Source organism: Pseudopodoces humilis, chromosome 18 (genome assembly GCF_049639895.1).
Source record: "Pseudopodoces humilis isolate 2021_Gansu_Grassland_sample_001 chromosome 18, ASM4963989v1, whole genome shotgun sequence".
Lineage (NCBI taxonomy): Eukaryota > Metazoa > Chordata > Aves > Passeriformes > Paridae > Pseudopodoces > Pseudopodoces humilis.
The window spans coordinates 728,256-747,404 of record NC_142217.1 but is presented as its reverse complement, the minus strand read 5'-3'; the positions used below and the strand labels follow the sequence as shown (position 1 = coordinate 747,404).

Genomic DNA, 19,149 nt, shown 5'->3' with positions numbered 1-19,149 from the left:
GCCGTTTACCTGGGGCAAACCACAGAAGGAGGCCTTCCCCAAACTTAAAGAGGCATTGACAACGGCTCCGGCATTAGGATTACCTGATTTATCCAAGGATTTTCACCTGTTTGTGCATGAAAGATCACACCTAGCACTGGGAGTGCTGACCCAACATTTGGGAAGCTGGAAAAGGCCGGTAGGCTACTTCTCAAAAAAACTTGACAACGTGAGTGCTGGATGGCCTTCATGCCTGCAGGCAGTTGCAGCCACTGTGATGCTGATACAAGAAGCCAGAAAACTCACGATGAGTAGACACATAGATGTCTATGTGCCACATATGGTAATCACTGTTTTAGAACAAAAGGGGGGCCATTGGCTATCTCCAAGCAGGAGGATGAAATTCCAGGTAATCCTGACTATGCAGGATGATGTCACACTAAAGACAACTAACCTCTTGAATCCAGCTTTGTTCCTAGGTACCACAACTGAAAAAGGCCCATTAGAGCACGACTGTGTAGAGATAATAGAGTACAGCTATTCGGCAAGAGAAGACCTGAAAGACATCCCGCTAGAGCAACCAGAATGGGAGCTGTTCACAGGTAGAAGCAGCTTCACGGAGAACGGCACCAGATACGCTGGATATGCGGTAACAACAGTCAGTACAGTAGTGGAGGCAAAAGCATTATCACCAAATACATCTGCCCAGAGGGCAGAACTGGTTGCCTTAACCAGAACATTAGAATTGAGTAAAGAGAAATTGAAAAGCAGACTGGACAGCCCGACAGATAGCTCGAGAAGTGCAAACAACAATGGCATTGATACCTTTAAAAGTTAATGTATCTCAATTTAATTTGCCTCCAAAACCAAAATATTCAATAGAAGATGAGAAATTGGGACATTTGCTAAATGCACAAAAGGATTCAGAAGAGTGGTATGTAACTGCATAAAGACAAATAGTGTTAACCCCATTGATAATGAGAGAAGTTCTGCAAATTAAACAGAACAAATGTCATTGGGGTGCAGAGGCATTAGTAAAATTGCTAAAGCAAAAATTAATCTTGGTACGGATACTAACAATGGCAAAATCAACTCAGTGGCTAGACACAGGCACAGCTAGGAAGGATTAGGACAGGAATAGAATCAAGATGACACTTGGCAAGAACCTTCTAGTAGAATGAAATTTGGGTGGGCCCTAGAGCAGATAGCAAACTATCAGAATAGAGAAACAGGTCAGGTAGATAGACTAGCAAGAGTCACCCGGGAAAGATTTAAAGAACTAAATGTACAATTACAATTTATTACTCCTGAAAGAGCATGGTGTGTGTGAGTTTTTTTAAGGGGATAGATTGATCGTTGCTGCATCCACATCCCAAATGTGACTGCAGATGTAGAATATGACATCAATTAGTTGCAACAAATAGAGCATGGAGCATAGGAAGAGCAAAAGGATTTAACTATAAATTGGTTAGGTAAAATCTTCAAAGGGTTAGGGTGGAATGTGAGTTTATGGATTAAATCTATCATTGAGAGTGTGATAATCTTACTAATTGTATTCTTAGAAATTTGGTTAGTTTACAGCATCTTAAAAGGAGAAATACAGAAGAAAACGTCCTGGAACCAGAAAATAATAAAGGCACTGATGTGAGATCCACACCCACCATTTTCTGGTTCTCCAGTTCCTGACAGCATCCAGGATAACGTTTACATCAATCAAGGATTTGAAGAACACCAAGTATAAACTCAGAAACAGAGGACTGTATCAAGTGAAAACATTTGCTCTTATAGTGAAGTGAAAATGCTTTCAAAAGGGGGAATGATAGTAAAAGGTTCTAAAATCTTAGAAAATTCGGGGACTTAGAAAGAAAGTTAGGTTTGGTAAGTCCTGGGAAAAGTAGGCCCTGGGAAATGTTAGGCCTTGTACTAGCTAAAGATCAGGTCAAACTGCACCTGTATAATCAGTAGATGATAAATGATACAATTGTTAGATGTGATTAGATATAAATATTGTTTAAAGAACACAAGGAACAATGTTGGGGGGCTAAGGGGGGACCACGAGAAATCCATGCTTGGGTAAAAACAATGCATACAATAGAACATTGTAAGTTTAATAATTAATATGTAAGTTGCATAACGATAGAGTATAAAATATGTTCAACTCAAAACCAAATCGGGTCAGATTTGGGTATGTGTACCCCTGACACCCAGAGCTCTTCAATAAAGCACCTTCATATAATCATTCGTGATTATGTGTGTTCCTGAACACTAACAGGATGGCAGAAAGACACCGGGGTGACGGAGAGACAGCAGCAGCCCCGAGCCATCTTGGCTTTTTTCACCCTTTGTCCTGCCCTTAGGAACAGAGGAAAGGGGAAGGTACAGGGAGGTATACACCAAAAAAAAAAAAAAAAGGAACTTCACAGAAGACAAAAACAGTCCACCGGAAGAGCCATACCATCCATAATCATCCATAATGTTAATATAATCGTCCATAATGTTAATATAATCATCCATAATGTTAATATAATCGTTCATAATGTTAATATCATCCATAATACGTCTTGTTGGGTGATGTAAGGTGTTTGTCCCAGCGTCTGGTCTCGGCTCCCACACCTCCGTTTTCTTCCCCATGCCTCTGAGGCACTCCCAACCCAGCCTTCCTGCCAGGTACTCTCAAGTCTTTTCTTAGGCGGGAGTCTCGCCGGCTCTCAAGCCATCAGCCGGTGACTTACGAGGTGTCCATGGAGCTGGGTCCTGCTGTTCTCTTGCTTCACTGGATGCCACGCAATCTCTCACCATATGTTGCAGTCAGCAACCTCAGGATCTCGTCCAGAGAAGCAGCAGGATTCTGGGGACCAGCATCAAACACCAACTGAGACAGGCTCCCCGTTCACAGAACCATTTATTCAGCATGGGAACAAAGTCAGGTTCAGAACAGAGAGCCCCGAACAGAGGCACAGCAGGGGTTTTTGAGGGATAGAACTCTCAAGGGTTTCCACCTTTGAGGGTGGAGTTCAGGGTCAGGGACCAGTAGAAGCACACCAAGAGAGAACCCCTCAGGGACTCAAACCCAATCAGAACACCTGGGCCACCCTTCTCAAGGGGTTTGGGGTGGGACAGTGTAACTCTTTGTCTCCCTGAGGCTGCTGCCACACCACTATAATATTTTTTCCCCTGATCTATCATGCTGAGCACCATGCAAGGCTGTAGAGAGGTCAAGACAACCTCTGTTTTTAAAACTCTGCCCTGCAGCTATTCCTTACGGTGCTGTCAGCAGGGAAGATATTTTGTCTTCTAAAACCTTATTTCTGATAGTTTTTCCATCTGAAAACTATCTGGGCCAGGGGCAGCACCCAGGGACCTGCCCTGCCTGGGGGAACTTATAACTGGATCTTATAACTAAGTATCAGAAACAAGGGCACACACTCTGTATTCCAGACTCCAACATTTTATTCTTATTCTTAATTTTCCATGTTTTAAATACTACTACGTCTTCATCTACTTCAGCTTCTACCTCTTCTTCCTAATATTCCTATTCTTATTCTTTATCATTTTTTGGTTTCTGGACGGTCTTATGCAGGTTTTAGTGGGTGGGGGGTTTGGGTTTTTTTTCTTACCTACTACTACTTCCTAAACACAACTTTCTTTTCTTTTGTTAGAATTGTGTGTGTTGCAGTCCAGCAGGCCGCCGTCATGTCCTGGGAGCAACACCTCCTGTCTGTGTCCATTCCTCATGGCCAAAGTGCCACAGGATCAGCAAAGTCCTTTCCGAAGGAGAGGAAATGGCCTTGGAGTCCAGCAGGGAGGAGCTGGAGCCAGTGTCCCTGCAAAGGGCCAAGAGCCATGTGGCTGTGGCCCTCGGGGACCTGGTGCAGGGGTGCCACTGGCGGTGCCAGGCTGCCGCCGGGAGCCGATGACTTTCCAGGTGCCTGCCCGGCCGGACGATGGGCCGAGATGCGGCGCTGAGCCCCGGCAGCGAGGGTCCCCCTTCGGGTGCCGCTTTGGGCTGCCGTGTGCCCTCGGGGAGCCGCCCCAGAGGTGCCGCAGAGTGGCCGGGGCTGACTCGGCCCGCAGGGCCAGCGCAGGCCGGGGCAGCCCGTGTGGCTCCCTCGGGGCGCCGGGCAGGCCGCGGGGCAGCCGCCATCTGCAGCCCAGCGCTGCTGGCAGCGGGCGCTGATCCTGTGGCTGTGCTGCCAGGCAGGGGCAGCGTAACAGCCCCCGCAGCACCCGCAGTGCCCGCAGCCCCCGCAGCCCCCACAGCCCCCACAGTGCCCGCAGCGCCCGCCTCAAGAGCGAGCGGCTTTTCCTGTGGGGAAGCGGCTGCCCAGGAGAAGAGACATCTTCCACCGTGGCTTGGGCTGCCAGAGGGCCAGGCCCGGCACAGAGTTGCTTTTGCGATCACAGCTTGGGTTCCTGGCACTCCACCCAAGCTTCTCGAGGGACAGGCAGCAGGATTCCCTCTCGGGCTAAATCTGCCAGTCTCTGCTGCCTGGCCTCTTCTCCTTCCTCGTGCAGCTCCAGGACGCTCACCTCATCCCAGTCATCGTCCTCCCGCTGCCAGGGCTTGAGCTGGCTGCACAGGATGTCGCAGTATTCCCTGCTGTCCTGAGCCAGCTCTCCATCACTGTCATCATCCCAGCTGGACCTGGAGGATTTTCTCTTTGCTTTGCCACCAGTCACCTCCTGGCCATCCTGGGACAGCTCTTGCTTGCGGCAAGCTTCCCAGTCCAAGAGTGCCCGGCGGCTCGTGCCTTCTCCTGGGGACAGCCGCTGCTCAGGAGATTCTTCCCAATCTGAGAATTCCTGACAGTGATCGCTGTCCGCCTGCCACGGCTCCTGCTCCCTGCACTCGTCCCACTCGGAGACAACTGGGGAGGGCTCTTGCTCCCTGCCCTCATCCCAGTCCCGGAAATGCCAATAACTCCCCCATACTTGGACCAGCTCTTGCTCAAGGCCTTCATCCCACTCAGAGAGCTCCTGGCAGCTATGGGCTTCTCCTGGGGACAGCTGTGGCTCAGTGCAGGCTTCCCCTGGAGTCCCTTGCTGGAACCTGTTCATTTCTCCTGGGCAGAGCTCTGCCTCTTCCTCAGCGCAGGACTCCACGGCTCCTCTCCTCCCTCTGCTTGCCCTCTCAGCCTCCTCCTGCTGCTCCCTCAAGGCCTGGGCTCTCTGTGAGCCGGGCCAGGGCCTGGGGGGCTGGGACTTGGGCTTTGCCTTCTCCTCCTCCGTGCCTGAAGTCCTCTGACGCACACAGGTACCTGGACACAGCCACTGTCCTGGGACTGACCCAGGCCCCACAAGCCCTTTATATACCCCCCAGCCGGGGCGGGGCTCTGCCATGTCACAATGGACTTTGGGCACCGCAAGGTCCCATGTCACCACAGCCCCTTGACGCACCGTGTGCTTGTGTCACAAAGGCCACCCCGGCACCCCGTGCCTGTGTCACAAAGGCCACCCCGGCACCCCGTGCCTGTGTCACAAAGGGCACCCCGGCACCCCGTGCCGGTGTCACAAAGGCCACCCCTGCACCCCGTGCCTGTGTCACAAAGGCCACCCCGGCACCCCTTCAACAGCCCAAGGCACCAGGAGCGGCCTGGAGCAGCCCAGGCCTTGGGGGATTGCTGCCCCTTCTTCTGAGCCGCTCCTTCAAATGATCAGGAGTGGCTGGGGCCAAGTGAAGGTGCAAAAGGAGACCGTGTGTGTCTTCCTTTGAAAGACAGAGGCCTGCTAAGGGAGGCAGGAGGCTCCTTTGCAATGGAAAATGTAAACCCCCTCACTCCCAATTATTATCCCTTTGAAAGGCACTCTCTGGCAAAGATAGGAGGACAGGAAGAACAGTTTGTGCTGCTTTTGCATGAATTTCTATTTGGTGAGCAGGGAAGAAGCCCCCCATGGAAATGATTTTACTGAGAGGAGCTGCTAAGCGAGAGCTGCCTCTGTGCCAAGCAAAATCCAAGAGCTGGCTAGCTGTGGGAACTGACTACCTATTAAAAAGCATTTAAAAAGCTGGCTCCACCTCTGTGAGATTGACATTTTGCAGACAGGCAAGCCGGGGAAATCTCTCTCTTGCTTCCACCTTTGAGGAGGTACCCGGCTGCCGGTCGGGCCGGGCCCCGCTGCACTGCGGCCCTTGCAGTCGTGCTGACAGTGGCCACAACAATCCTTAAAACTTCAGGGTCCCCTGACAGCCGGGCAACCAAGGAGGAAATTAAAGGAGCGGGTTCGCTGGAGTCCCCAAAACCAACTGGAATAGGAAAATCAAGTAGGGATGAGGCCCATAAAGCCTGCGCAGCACAGGAGCAAAGTGCAAAGACCAGGACTAGGGGCAGACACAACAATATCTAGGGGAGGTGTGAAGACGCAGTCTGAGGGCATGGGTCCAGACACAGACTGGGGTTAGAAAGATGCAAAATACTGCGAGGAATTGCAACCAGTCGGGGGAGAGATCCGGGAAGATTCTAGAAACATAACTTTCAGTGGGGTGACTTGATGAACGTATGAATTGCCATCAAGCCTTTGGCAAGTGCTTCCCAAGGCTTGAACTCAAAGCCTGCTGCTTCAGGGCTGAAGTCTTTCTGGCCCTGTGTCCCAGAAGGGCTGAATCGCACAGGCTCGGCCTGGCGGGGCCGGGCCAGCCCCGGCAGTGACCGGGTGGGGACGGGAGGCTGCGGGACCCCGGTTGAGGCTGGGCCGGACCACCGGCCCCCGCTGAGCTGGAGTCCGCTGGGCTCCGGGAGGAGCTCCGGGTGGGTCCAGGCCCCCTCGGCCATGGCCCCTGCAGCACACGGTAATTGAAAGAAATTGGCCAGGAGACAAGACTCCTGTTTGATGCCTTTGTTAGGATTCAGCTCTTGGGGTGGGGGGACCCAAGGGATTGCTTGCACCAGGGCTGTTCCCACACTGTCAGCTCCAAAGAGGAGACACAATTCAGCTTTGCAGCACACACTGCAGAGCTGGGGCTTCCATCCTCATGAGAGTAGTCAGGGACCTGTCGTTCTGGTTCGCTGTCTAGGGCTGTCAGTCCTTTCCAGTCCTCTTGAGGTCATGGTGATGCAGGAAGATGGTTTCTAAGCAGGCTTAGGTGAGGCAGGGAGATGATCTTGCATCATAGCTTGCTCGAATAGGTTTCCTTGTCCTTTTATTCCTCTGTTAGCTCGTTGTTTTGGTGTCCTGCACGCCTTAGTTTGCATTTTACTCGGTTGCACAGCTTCCTGGGAGTTTCTTTGTTCTAGTGTGGCACAGCATCCATGGGAGTTGCCTCCTTCTGTGGCATACCTTTCTAATGGGTTGCTTTTGTTAGTTCGATTTAGCCCCCATGGGAGCAGCTCTGTTACAAAGGAGCAGGGCAGTAAGGGGAAAGGGTACAGGAATGTCTCATAAGAACCTTTAAAACACTTCAGAAACTGGTAAGTAATTAACATTACTAATAACCATCGGAGTAAACAAGGGGTACCAGGTTTACAAATGGGATAAGAACATTAACTGTACCTAACTAAACTCAGTATTTTATTCTGGGTGGATTTCTTGAGAGATTTTATTCATGACATGTGCCTGCAAGGATGCGTCACCTCTCTGAGCTGGGGGAGAGGCCAGGGCTGCACAGGGGGGATGTTGTTGGCAGCTCCATGAGGACGCTCTGGGACGCTGCCCTGGGGTGTCCAGCACAGTGGGGATGGATCAGCCCCTGCTCTGCTGCTCCTTCCCGTCTCCCCCAGGGACCTTGCAGAGCCCCAGCCATGCTGTTTCCCCCAGCCTGCCCACGGCCACCCTGGGGCTGCTCACGGGGGTTTTCTGTGCTGAGCTTTGGCCTGGGCGCGTTCTTGAGAGAGCCTGGGCAAGGAGCCTGGAGCCCCCAGGCCCTGCCCTGAGGCGTCAGCGCTGCCCCAGCAGTCCCTGCTGCAGCCCCGGCACTGCCACCCCCAGGGCTGTGCCCGGCCCCGAGAGCACTCAGGCCCTGCAGCAACACCAGGGCCAGGAGGGCAGCGGGGCAGTGGCACGGGAGCAGCACTGGCAACACCAAGTGCTGCTGCTCCTGGGCACAGCTGCTGTGCCAGCACTGATCTGCCCCCAGCTCTGCACACAGACACTGCTGCTGCAGCTGCAGAGAAGGGAACAAAAGGGGCATCTCTGGAGAAAACTTTGCTGGGAGATCCTTAACTTTGTTTACAGCCATCAAGAGCACAGACCCTCATTGGCACAGTCTGTGGCCACAGGGGAGGTGAAGAGAGAAACAAAATGAGAAATGGCACAAACAGTAACATTTTATTGTGCACAATATTAGAAAGTAAAATGAAGGAAAATAACCTCCAAAATTAAAACAAGAAGTATCAAAGATGACTTTTATTACAAGTGATTTGCAAAAATTGGCCAGCTGTTTAATGTTTCCAAAACCATCCAGTCATCAGTGTCCACGCTGCAGCCTTGAGCTCCTGGTTCCTCAGGCTGTAGATGAGGGGGTTCAGGGCTGGAGAAACAATGAGTACAGAACTGACAGGGCCAGGTCCAGGGATGGGGAGGAGATGGAGGGGGGCTTCAAGTAGGCAAATGTGCCAGTGCTTATAAACAGGGAGACCACAACCAGATGAGGGAGGCAGGTGGAAAAGGCTTTGTGCCGTCCCTGCTCATAGGGGATCCTCAGCACAGCCCTGAAGATCTGCACATAGGAGAAAACAATGAACACAAAACAGCCAAGTAGCAAACAGGCACTGACTGCAATGAGCCCAAGTTCTCTAGTGTAGGAATTGGAGCAGGAGAGCTTGAGGATCTGTGGGATTTCACAGAAGAACTGGCCCAGGGCATTGCCCTTGCACTGAGGCAGAGAAAATGTATTGGCTGTGTGCAGCAGTGAATAGAGAAAGCCACTGGCCCAGGCAGCTGCTGCCATGTGGGCTCTGCTGCCCAGGAGGGTCTCATAGTGCAGGGGTTTGCAGATTGACATATAGCAGTCGTAGCACATGATGGTCAGGAGGAAATACTCTGTTATAGCGCAGAAAACAAAAAAAAATACTTGTGCTTCACATCCTGTGTAGGAGATGTCTCTGGTGTCCCAGAGGGAATTGTGCATGGCTTTGGGCACAGTGGTGCAGATGGAGCCCAGGTCAGTGAGGGCCAGGTTGAGCAGGAAGAAGAACATGGGGCTGTGCAGGTGGTGGCTGCAGGCTACGGCGCTGATGATGAGGCCGTTGCCCAGGAGGGCAGCCAGGGAGATGCCCAGGAAGAGGCAGAAGTGCAGGAGCTGCAGCTGCCGCGTGTCTGCCAATGCTAGCAGGAGGAAGTGGCTGATGGAGCTGCTGTTGGATGACTCGATCTTCTCGAGTGTGGCCCGGCTAGCTCAGTGATGAGGTTTCTCTTCACTCGAGTTTCGAGCCAGCATATGTTTGTGGGGTTCACTGCTTTTCTTCAAGAATCCAAGTCTATAGAGCGAGTAAAGAAATCAGGGGGGGACTCTCTCTCTGGTTTGCATTCCACAGTTTATTTCTGTGAAGGGGAATCCAAAGAACGAGAGACAAAGGATTTGGGGTTTGGGGGGGTCTCTTTTAACAGGGTTTCTCGGAGGGAGGGAACATCAGAGAGGGAACCAATTATTTTTCTCAGTTAGTACATCTTACAAACTTTCTACAAATCAAGGTTACACACGCCAAGATAAGAAATAACAGACACCAACTTCTTCAAATGCCCACAAAGGTGTGGGAGTATTCTATACAGAGGGGCAGAGGGGGAGAGAGGGGGGGCCTGGTTTCCTGGCAACACAGGGGGGAAAGAAAGGGAAGGCAAGGTAAGCATGCCCTCTCAGCTTCCATAGTTTAGAGGCATTCTGGGACAGGAAAAAGTTACAAACTTCCGTGTAGGAAAGAAGAGTTCTCTTCTCTCAACCCCGTGCTTTCCTGGGCTAAAGAAACTTCAAGAAGCTGGAAATGCCAGCGGGGTCCTCTCTTTACTCTATCCGGCCTCTCGCCGTGGGGCTGAGGAGAGAAACTTCAGTAACCATGGTAACTTGACGCCAGGTAAACAATTAGGAGAAAGAGAAGCTTGGGGGTGGGGGGAGAATCACAACTAAAAGATGGGAAAAGATACATTTCAGGCTATCAACTACAACAGTTGGACATTTACTGTGGCTGGGCATTGGGTACTGCCTGGAGAAAAGGACCGTGAAGAGTTAGAGATGTCTATAATCAAAATCAAAGCCGTTTCCCATTCTCCCTCTTCTGTAACACACACGGACACACTTTTGTGTTTAAGAGTTGTAAGGTTTGCTTTATAAGCTCCCGCATATCTCTCTTGGTATTCTTGGATATCAAACACTCTGCATTTCTGCTGCCCCCATGAAGAACAGAGAAAGTTCTGTGAGACAAAGTAATGAGTGGAGAGTGAAGGGAGATGATCTATGGTTTGACCTGTTCAGTGTTTTTCGGGGCTTTAACCTTCCTCAAATGGGGGGTGATCACCTTCCCACGTTTTCCTATTAAAACAGCTAGATATTGCATAAAGCAGATGGATCCACCACAGCCCAGCTCCACATTTGTATCCAAGGACTCACGTTCCTCATTTCACCAACCCAACAGCATTTTCAGAACACCTCTGTCTTTCCCTGTGTGTCTTTCAGATAACACAGAGATGCTCTAGTACAGGTTTGCATCCTGGATTGAAGCTCCCAGCTGGGACTGAAATCTCAGGGAGAGTTCCAAGTGTCCTTATGATGGCATTGGATGAAGGGAGATCCAGCTCCTTCCCTGCCTGCACTGCCAGCATTGCCCAGAGCCGGGCACTGGGGACAGCATCCCCCTGAGCCAGCCGTGCCCCCTGCCAGAGCCCCCAGTGCCGGGCAGCTGCTCCCAGCCCTGTGCTCTGCAGAGGGAACTGGGCCCGGGGCTGCAGAGCTGCCCCACGGCTCTGCTGCAGCTCTGCCTGCACAGGAGGGGTTTCACACCTGGGAGCCCGGCCCTGAGGGCAGAGGCTGGGCTGGGGGGACAGGAGGGAGGGGGCTTGTTCAGAGGGAGGGGCTGCACTGCAGGGGCTCCTGTGGACATCTCTAAACTCTCTCTGCCACAGGATTTCTGAGCTTTTGTTTTCTCTCATTCCCTGATCTTCTCTCTGCTTCCTGGAGATTTTCCTCCTCCTGGTGTTTGCCTGTGCCTGATTTCTCCCTGCCAGCACCCACACACCCCCCAAATCTCTGTGTACTCTCCTTGGCCTGACAGAACCCTGCCTGTTTGCAGGGCTCTGGCTGGGGACAGGCTCTGTTTGCAGCTTGGAGAAAGGACAGCTCAGACTAAGCCTGATGGGTCCAGCAAAGGTGATGCTGGTGCTTGTCCATGGGCAGAGTGGCTGAAAGCACATTAGGAATCTCCTGTGAGCCCGTTGATCACTAAAAGTAACAGTTTGGATGTCTCAACCACTTGTCAAAATTCATAATACCTTGAATATTTATCCTCCCCTCCTCCCTGCATTTCTGCAATAGTAGGAAACTGAATACAAAGTCTTAGGAAATGTCCTCATTTTTATCAAAATCCTTGTCTTGGAAATATTCTATGACTGATCAGAAACCCTCAGCATGTCAGAGCTTCATGAGCATTCACCTCCCTTACACCAGAAATACTCAGAGTTGTACTCACAGAGTCTGTAGGCACTGGGATGTTCCAGCTTGAGGAGATGCCTCCAGGAGCTGCAGCTGCATTGTCCTGCAGCCAGAGGCTTCCTGTGTCAAGGGCTGGCAGTGATTCTGCCCCAGGCACTTCTCAGCACCTTCCCAGCCCTGACTGATTGAAGCTCTCTGTGCCTCTGGGCTGTGCCCAGGGTGGCTGCAGGCAGTGCCCCAGCCCTGCTGGGCTGGCAGAAGAGCTGCTCAGCAAGAGAAATGTGCTTTTGAAGCTCTTCTTGGTTTCCAGGAGCTGCCTCTGTGCCAGGAGCCCAGCCCAGCTCAGCAACACAGACACAGCAGCAGGACTTTAATGAGCCTCTTGGGGCTTTGTGCTGAGGCCCTGAACATCAGTCCCTGAGAGGGAGGGGAAGAAAGCTCTCAAGAACTCCAAGTCAGAATGGAACTCCAAAGTTTCTTTCACTTTTAATGGGTCCCACTGAGGGACGTGACTGAGAAAGTGTCCCCAGGCCCCAGGCAGAGCAGAGAACTGGAGGCACTGATGACAGCTGGGGACAAAGAGAAGCCAAGGCTTGGTGCCCTGGGCCACAGCAGCCAATGCTGTGCCACCAAGGGCTGTGAGGAGACACCTTGTCCTGAGGCCCTGGGGCCTCCTGGCACAGCCCCAGCAAGGCTGGCCACTGTCACCCCCTTGGCCTGCCCTCAGCATCCCCCCTAGCCCACATGCCAGTGGCCTCAGGGATCTGCTGGAAGGAGTCCCTGGGGAGCCTTGCTCAGGAATGGCCCTGGGGGGCTCCTTCATGCTCCCAGGGACTGCAGCTTTTCCAAAGCACTTTGGCTTTTGCTTTGGAGTCTCTGAGAGCTTTGTGCAATCCTGGCCTCCAATTATCTGCTGTAATTAGTCCCTTGAGAGGCTTTGTCAGTAACAACACTCAGTGGGGCTCATTAATGCTTCAAGGTACTTCAGGTTCTTAAGGCACTTTCCTTTTTCCTTCCCACACTGAGTCTCTGAGAAGTTTGTGCAATCATGGCCCCAATTATCTGCTTTAACGAGTCCCTTGGGAGCTTTGCATTGACACTCAGTGGGGCTCATCAATACTTTGAGATACTCGGGGCTTTTTCAGCTACTTTGGATTTTCCTTCCCACACTGAGTCTCTGGGAGGTTTTTGTGCAATCCTGGCCTCCAGTTCTCTCCTCCAAGGAGTCCATGAGGAGCCTGTGCTGGGGATGAACCTCAGTGGGACCCATTAATGCCTCGAGACACTTTGGGTGTTTCTCCTGACTTGGACTCCTGGAAAGGTTTGTGCAATCTCCTCTCAAGGCCCTGAGGTTCCAGGACTCAGCTCCAAATGTGCCACAGGGCTCATTAGGATCAAACTAATCCTAACAATCCATGGCTGTGCCTCGATTTCCCTCTGGTCTGGTGCAGTTCTTAGCAAAGTTTCCTACAATAGTTATGGAGAAATAGTTCAAAGAGCTTCTAAGAAATATGTATTCCTATTAAAAAGGGTGTCTCTTATTCCTCTCTCTTTAGAGCAGAGATGATTGCAGCATTCAGTGATGGATATTGATCCAGGGTCTCTCCTAAGGAGGTCTGGCCAGGTCAGAGAAGCTGTGCCTTGAGGTCTGACCCAATGGGGACAACCTTGCTCCACATTCCCCAGCCCCATCCTGTCTCTCCTCACTCTCCTGGGACCTGCTTTGCTCAGAGAACTGGCTGTACTCAGGCAAAGAGGGGTTTTCCTTCTTTTATTTTGTCAATCTAAAACTGCTGAGTTTCCCCATGGAAAACAGACACCCTCCTCAAGTGTGTGCCAAGCCCAAGGTGCCACCAAGGAGGTTCCCCTTCCCCAAGGCAGAACCACACAAGGAATGTTTCAGACACACAGGGAGTTCTACATTAAACACAACCCCAGAGTTGGCTGAAGGCAGAATTAGAGCAGCTGCTGAAGGACAGACAAGCTTTGAACTCCTTGCAGCTGAAAGCACCAAGTGGGTTGTTGGGAGGTGTGTGAGTGAGGCAAGAGTGAGGGAAGGGAAATGCAGAGAGCCCTGGAAGTGTTTCTGTGCAGACAGGCTGCTGCAAGGGCAGCGTTGGACTTCTCTGGGGGAACTGTGAGGGAGGTCAGGGCAGAGTGACCTCCCCAGTGACCTCAAGATGTCACACAGCCACCTGTGATGTCACAGCCCACTCAGTGGTGTCACACAACCTGCCCCAGGATGTCACACCACCTTTCTGTGATGTCACATCGCTTCCTATATGCCACAAAACCACCTTGTGATGTCACACAGTGTTCTGTGATGTCACACTGCAACATTTGATGTCATAGTTCACTCAATGATCTCACAGTCAGCACTGTGATGTCATACAACCTGTCCTGAGATGTCACACGGCTCTTCTATGATGTCACTGCCCACTCTAGGATTTCATATCACGACCATGTGGTGCCACAGTCTGCTCAGTAATGTCACAACTGTCGCCCTGAAAACTCAGCTTCTGAGCTTGCTAACATAGTTTTCTAAGGACTTTCCCAGGACAGTAAATGTAAACATAGATATGTGTACATTCTTTCTGTTACACGTCTTCTGATGGGCATTTCGCATGGCCAGTGCAGTGAGAAAGTGTTATCCTGACCATCCAATCCCTGGCCGTGGTAGGAAGCCTATAAATTCTGGGAGGAAAAATAAACTCTGCTCTTTCTTTTACCACACCTCAACCTGTGTTCGCGTGAAATATTGATCTTCAGTGGTAACACACAACCCTCTCTGTGATGTTGTACATCTAACCTCTGGTGTCACAGTCCTCTCTGTGACGTCACAACCCACTACGTGATATCACCCAGCCCACATTGTGATGTCATAAAGCCACACTGCGATGTCACACCCTGCTCTATGATGTCACACAGTCCCCTTTGTGATGTCGTAGCTGCTCAGTGACATCACACAACAAACTCTGGGATGTCACAGCCCCATCTGTGACCTCACACAACCCACTCGGAGCTGTCACACAGCCCCTTTCTGACATCACAGCTGCTCTGGGGCTCCAGGACACAGCCACAGAGGTGCTGCTGTGACACAGCCCCCTCTGGCACATCCCACAGCCCCTGCCAGTGCTGAGCCCCTGGCAGCTCTGTCTGGGCCTGCTCGTGTCCCTGAGCTGCCCTGGCAGGGCCCCAGCCCTGCTGGGCTGTGCTCAGGAGCTGCTCCTGGCCAGAGCTGTCTCTCTGCAGCGCTGCCCTTGCCAGGAGCTGCCTCTGGGCCAGGAGCCCAGCCCAGCTCAGCAGCACAGACACAGCACCAGCACTTTCATCACCCTCTCGGGCCTTTGGGGCTCTTGGCATCACACTCAGTCCCTCAGAGTGTGCTCCAGAAACTTCTCAAGAGCTCCAAGTCAGATGGAAACACTGAAGTTTCTTGTAGTTGAAATGAGAGACAGGAGTGAGAAAGCGTCCCCAGGTTCCAGGAAGAGCAGAAGACTGGAGGCCCTGATGCCAGCTGGGGACAAGCAAGGGAAAGGTGTCTGTGGTGCTGAGCAAAGCTGGATGTGTTTCAGGAATGCCAAGGGCCAAGGGCTGAGCCCCAGCCCCTGGCAAGGCAGATGCTGTCCCTCCCTCATTGCTCAGGGCTCTTCCCGGGGCACTGGCATGTGGGGATGTGCAATGCCAAGGGCAGCACCATGGGACGGCCCCTGCCAGGCTGCTGAGCAGGGACAAGGAGGCAATGAGGCCCCAGGGCTGCCAGGGTCACTTGTCCCCTGCTGGCCTCAGGCCCAGGGCCAGCAGCCATGGCCAAAGGGCTGCACAAGTTGCCTCTGGCAAGGCCTTGCAGCTGCTGCCCATCCCTGTGCCCTCTCCAGCCCTGGCTGCCCTGTGGTGTCCATGCCCTGCGCCTCTGTCCCTGCAGACTGTCGTCATCCCCCGGCTGCCCCACCTCGCTGGCCCCTTCCTTTGCTGATAGCTCTGCGTCCTGCCTGCCTCTGCCTGGCCACACAAAGCCTTGGGCTGCTCCAGACTCCTTCTGGGGGATGTGTTGCACCACAGCCCTGTCCTGGGACAAATTCCTTTCTCCAGGTGTCCACTCTGGGCCTCTCCAGCTGCACTTTGCACCAATTCTTTCTTTCTCTGGCTGTTTTCCACTATGTCAAAAGGATCCACAATCTCTGAAACTGCTCCTTGAACACTCTCATGGCTCTCCTCCACTGTCCTCAGTCTCCACCCCACGGAGCACAGAGCTTCTTTGTCCCTATAGAGTGGTCATGTACCTGAGGCCTCAAAACCCCACCTTGGTAGATCTCTGGGCCCTCTCTCAAGTGTTTTCAAATGAAAACATTCTGCTCATAGTCTAAGAAAATCGCAAGAGTACAGGTCCACCCTGACCTCTCTGCCATGGCTGCTTTTGTCTGGGAGCAACTCTTGGATATATATAATTGGGAGGCCAAATTCTAAATGGTCCCTTGGCAAGAAGTCCGGTTCTTTCCCATAGGGAGGAAGGAAAAAAACCCCACTGTTTCAGGGGCTGATGCAACAGAACCACCAGAGGCCAAAGCAGCCAGAGCTGGCAGGTTTTTTTGGGAGATACTCTTACATACAGGAAATCTTTTAGGAAGAGTACCAGTTTTGCCATGGGCATCAGAAAAGACAGATCGTATTCCATTGTTAATCCTGTGGGAAAAATTGCATTACAGTTTAATTCCACCTGTCCAATCAGCACACATAAACCTTTGACAAAGTCTGGGGCTGGGACTGGATCCAGCCGTTCCCAGTCTCCTCTCTTAGAAGGAATTCAAAAGTCTTGGCATCCTGGAGGAGTTTGAGGATCCCTGGTGGCTGTTGGGTGTAATTTCTCCAACCTCATGACTCAGCAGGAGTTTCTCCAATTAAGAAATAAAGCTTTTGCCTGAAGCTCCCACTCTACCCATGAAACAAAGCCCTGGGAGTGTCTGTGACATCCCGGCTCTTTGGCAGCCTGGGGACTCCTGGGATGTCACCGTGGAGCCCCCAGGAGTGCCTGTGACAGAGCGGTGCCTTTGCAGCCCAGGGTCCCCTGGGATGTCACCATGAAATTGCTGGGACTGCGTCTGACCACACGGCTCTTCAGCATCCCCAGAAACCCCTGGAGATCTCTGTGGAACCCCTGTCTCTGCCTGTGATATTCCCACTCCTGAATAGCCTGGAGAACCTTGGAATGTCCCCATGGAACTCCTCTGAGGGCCTGCAACAAATCTGATCCTTGGTAGGCAACCATCAGCAGGACCTGTTGCTATTGTCTGTTGCCATAGCAATAATCAGAGCCCCTGTTGCTAAGATCTGTTTCCAGGGCAACCATCACAGCCCCCTGTTGCTATGGTCAGTCCATTGGCAGCTCCATGGAGACCCCATGCCAGGGGTGGTTGACATGGACACCAGCTCAGGCCTGGAGCCAGAGTCTGTTGCCATGGCAACCATTTGTAGTTCCATCCCCAGGCTCATGGGATCACAGAGCCACAGAATTGGCTGAGTTGGGAGGGAGCCATGGGGATCCTCCAGTCCAACTGCTGGCCCTGCACAGGACACCCCAACAATCCCAGCCTGGGCCTGGCAGCGCTGGCCAAACGCTGCTGGAGCTCAGCCAGCCCTGGAGCTGGGAGCCTTCCCTGGGGAGCCTTTCAGTGCCCCAGCAGCCTCGGGGGAAAAACCTTTTCCTCACATCCAGCCTAAACCTGCCCGCCTCAGCTCCAGCCGCTCCCTCCACTCCTGTCCCTGGGCACCAGAGGGAAGAGGTTCCCACAGTCCCCAGCCAGGGACCCGCTCCCAAGGCTGCTGCCATGGCAACCAGGCCTGGCACCAGCTGGGATGCTCGGTTTCCACGGGCTGGGCTTCAGGAATGGGAGTCCCCAATTTCCTGCTCCCGCTAAAACCACGCTGACGCTCTTCTTCCCTCCCACCTGCCATGGAAAGCAGAAAAGGCAAAGATCCCATGCTGGGATAAGAAGAATTTATTGAGAACAGCAACGAGATAAAGAACAAACAGGAACAGGAAAAATTTTGGTAACAGAAGGGATAAACCAAACTATTTACAGGGAAAACTACAACACTACTGACGGCCTCTTCCCTGCCACTTATTTCCTCCTGCCTGCAAAGGACACCCTTCTACTCTGGTGAGAGAGAGGGAATCTTTTCCTGCCCCTGGCAATGACCTGAGATGGGATTGAATAGAATGACAGGGACATGGTCAGACCCTCATGTTCTTTGATCTCACATCATGACATTGCCATGGGCAGGAAAAGGTACAGGTGTGTTCCCAGCATGGATCCCAGGGAACATGGATCACCAGGTCTCTTCCCAGTGTGGATCCTGCAAGGGCAGATAAAGCTGGAGCAGTGAACAAAGCTCTTCCTGCACTTTGGGGCAATCACAGGGTTTCCCTTACCAGTGCCTCTGTTGGTGTTGGGTTAAGGTAGAGCTCTGGGTGAAGCTCTTCCCACACTGGGGACACTCATAGGGCCTCTCCCCAGTGTGGATGCGTTTGTGGGAACTGAGGTTGGACCTGTGGCTGAAGCTCTTCCCACATTCCCCACATTCGTAGGGCCTCTCCCCAGTGTGGATGCGCCGATGCCTGACGAGGGTGGAGTTTTGCTTGAAGCTCTCCCCACAATCAGAGCAGTGGAAGGGTCTCTCATCCGTGTGAATCCGCTGGTGCCTTAGCAGAGTGGAGCTGGCCTGAAACCTCTTCCCACACTCGGGACACTCGTAGGGCCTCTCCCCAGTGTGGATGCGCCGGTGAATGGTGAGGGTGGAGTTGTACTTGAAGCCCTCCCCACAGTCGGGGCAGCGGAAGGGCCTCTCGTCCGTGTGAATCCGCTGGTGCACGAGGAGAGTGGAGCTGGTCTGAAACCTCTTCCCACACTCAGGACACTCGTAGGGCCTCTCCCCAGTGTGGCTGCGCTGGTGGATGATGAGTTGGGAGCTGCAGCTGAAGCCCTTCCCACATTCCCCACACTCGTAGGCCCATTCCCCAGTGTGGATCATCTGGTGGCATATCAGGCTGTTGCTTTGGCTGAAGCTCTTCCCGCACTCCAAGCACTTGTAGCGCTTCTCCCTATCCTGAAGCTGCTCATGGACCACCAGCTCAGAGTCCTGGCTGGATCTCCGGCTGCTTTCCTGGCACAGGGTGGGTCTTTCTTCCTCAGAGCACCCTGGGATGGGTGAGGAACCACTCCTCCTGCGGGATCTGTGGGGATTTTCCTCCCCATTGGATTCCTGTGCTGTGCAGCTGCTCAAACCGGCCTCTTCAACAAGGTTCTGCTGTGGGGATTTGTCCTCCCTGGTCTCCATCCTCAGCTCCTTGTCTGGGGGAGGAAGGTCAAGGAGAGGATGGGATTTGCCTCCGTGCCAGAGGGAAGGGGAAGGAGATCCCCCCAGTGCGTCCCCAGCAGGACGGCGTCGGCAGCGGGGTTGTCCTGCAGCCGGGGGCCAGGCTGGGCTGGGAGATGGAGCAGGAGAGAGGGGGAAAGGGGCACTGACTTCCTCCTCACCTGCCTGGGTGTCCTGGGGCATCTTCCTCTTCCTCACAGCCTCCTTCGCCATCTGGCCAA

At 52.7% G+C, this 19,149-nt stretch overlaps 1 protein-coding gene and 1 pseudogene across 1 annotated transcript in view; both read right to left on the bottom strand.

Moving 5' to 3' along the window:
• LOC102111241 (uncharacterized) overlaps positions 1–19,149 on the bottom strand; it is a 194,726-nt gene that overhangs the window by 157,624 nt on the left and 17,953 nt on the right. Inside the window, exons 3-4 of the mRNA XM_088063870.1 lie at positions 17,985–18,731; positions 16,076–16,079 (exon numbers count right to left, since the gene is read on the bottom strand). Coding sequence (XP_087919996.1) covers positions 16,076–16,079; positions 17,985–18,731 — 751 coding nt within the window. The remainder of the gene's footprint in view (positions 1–16,075; positions 16,080–17,984; positions 18,732–19,149) is intronic.
• LOC148182873 (olfactory receptor 14C36-like) lies at positions 8,355–9,255 on the bottom strand (annotated as a pseudogene).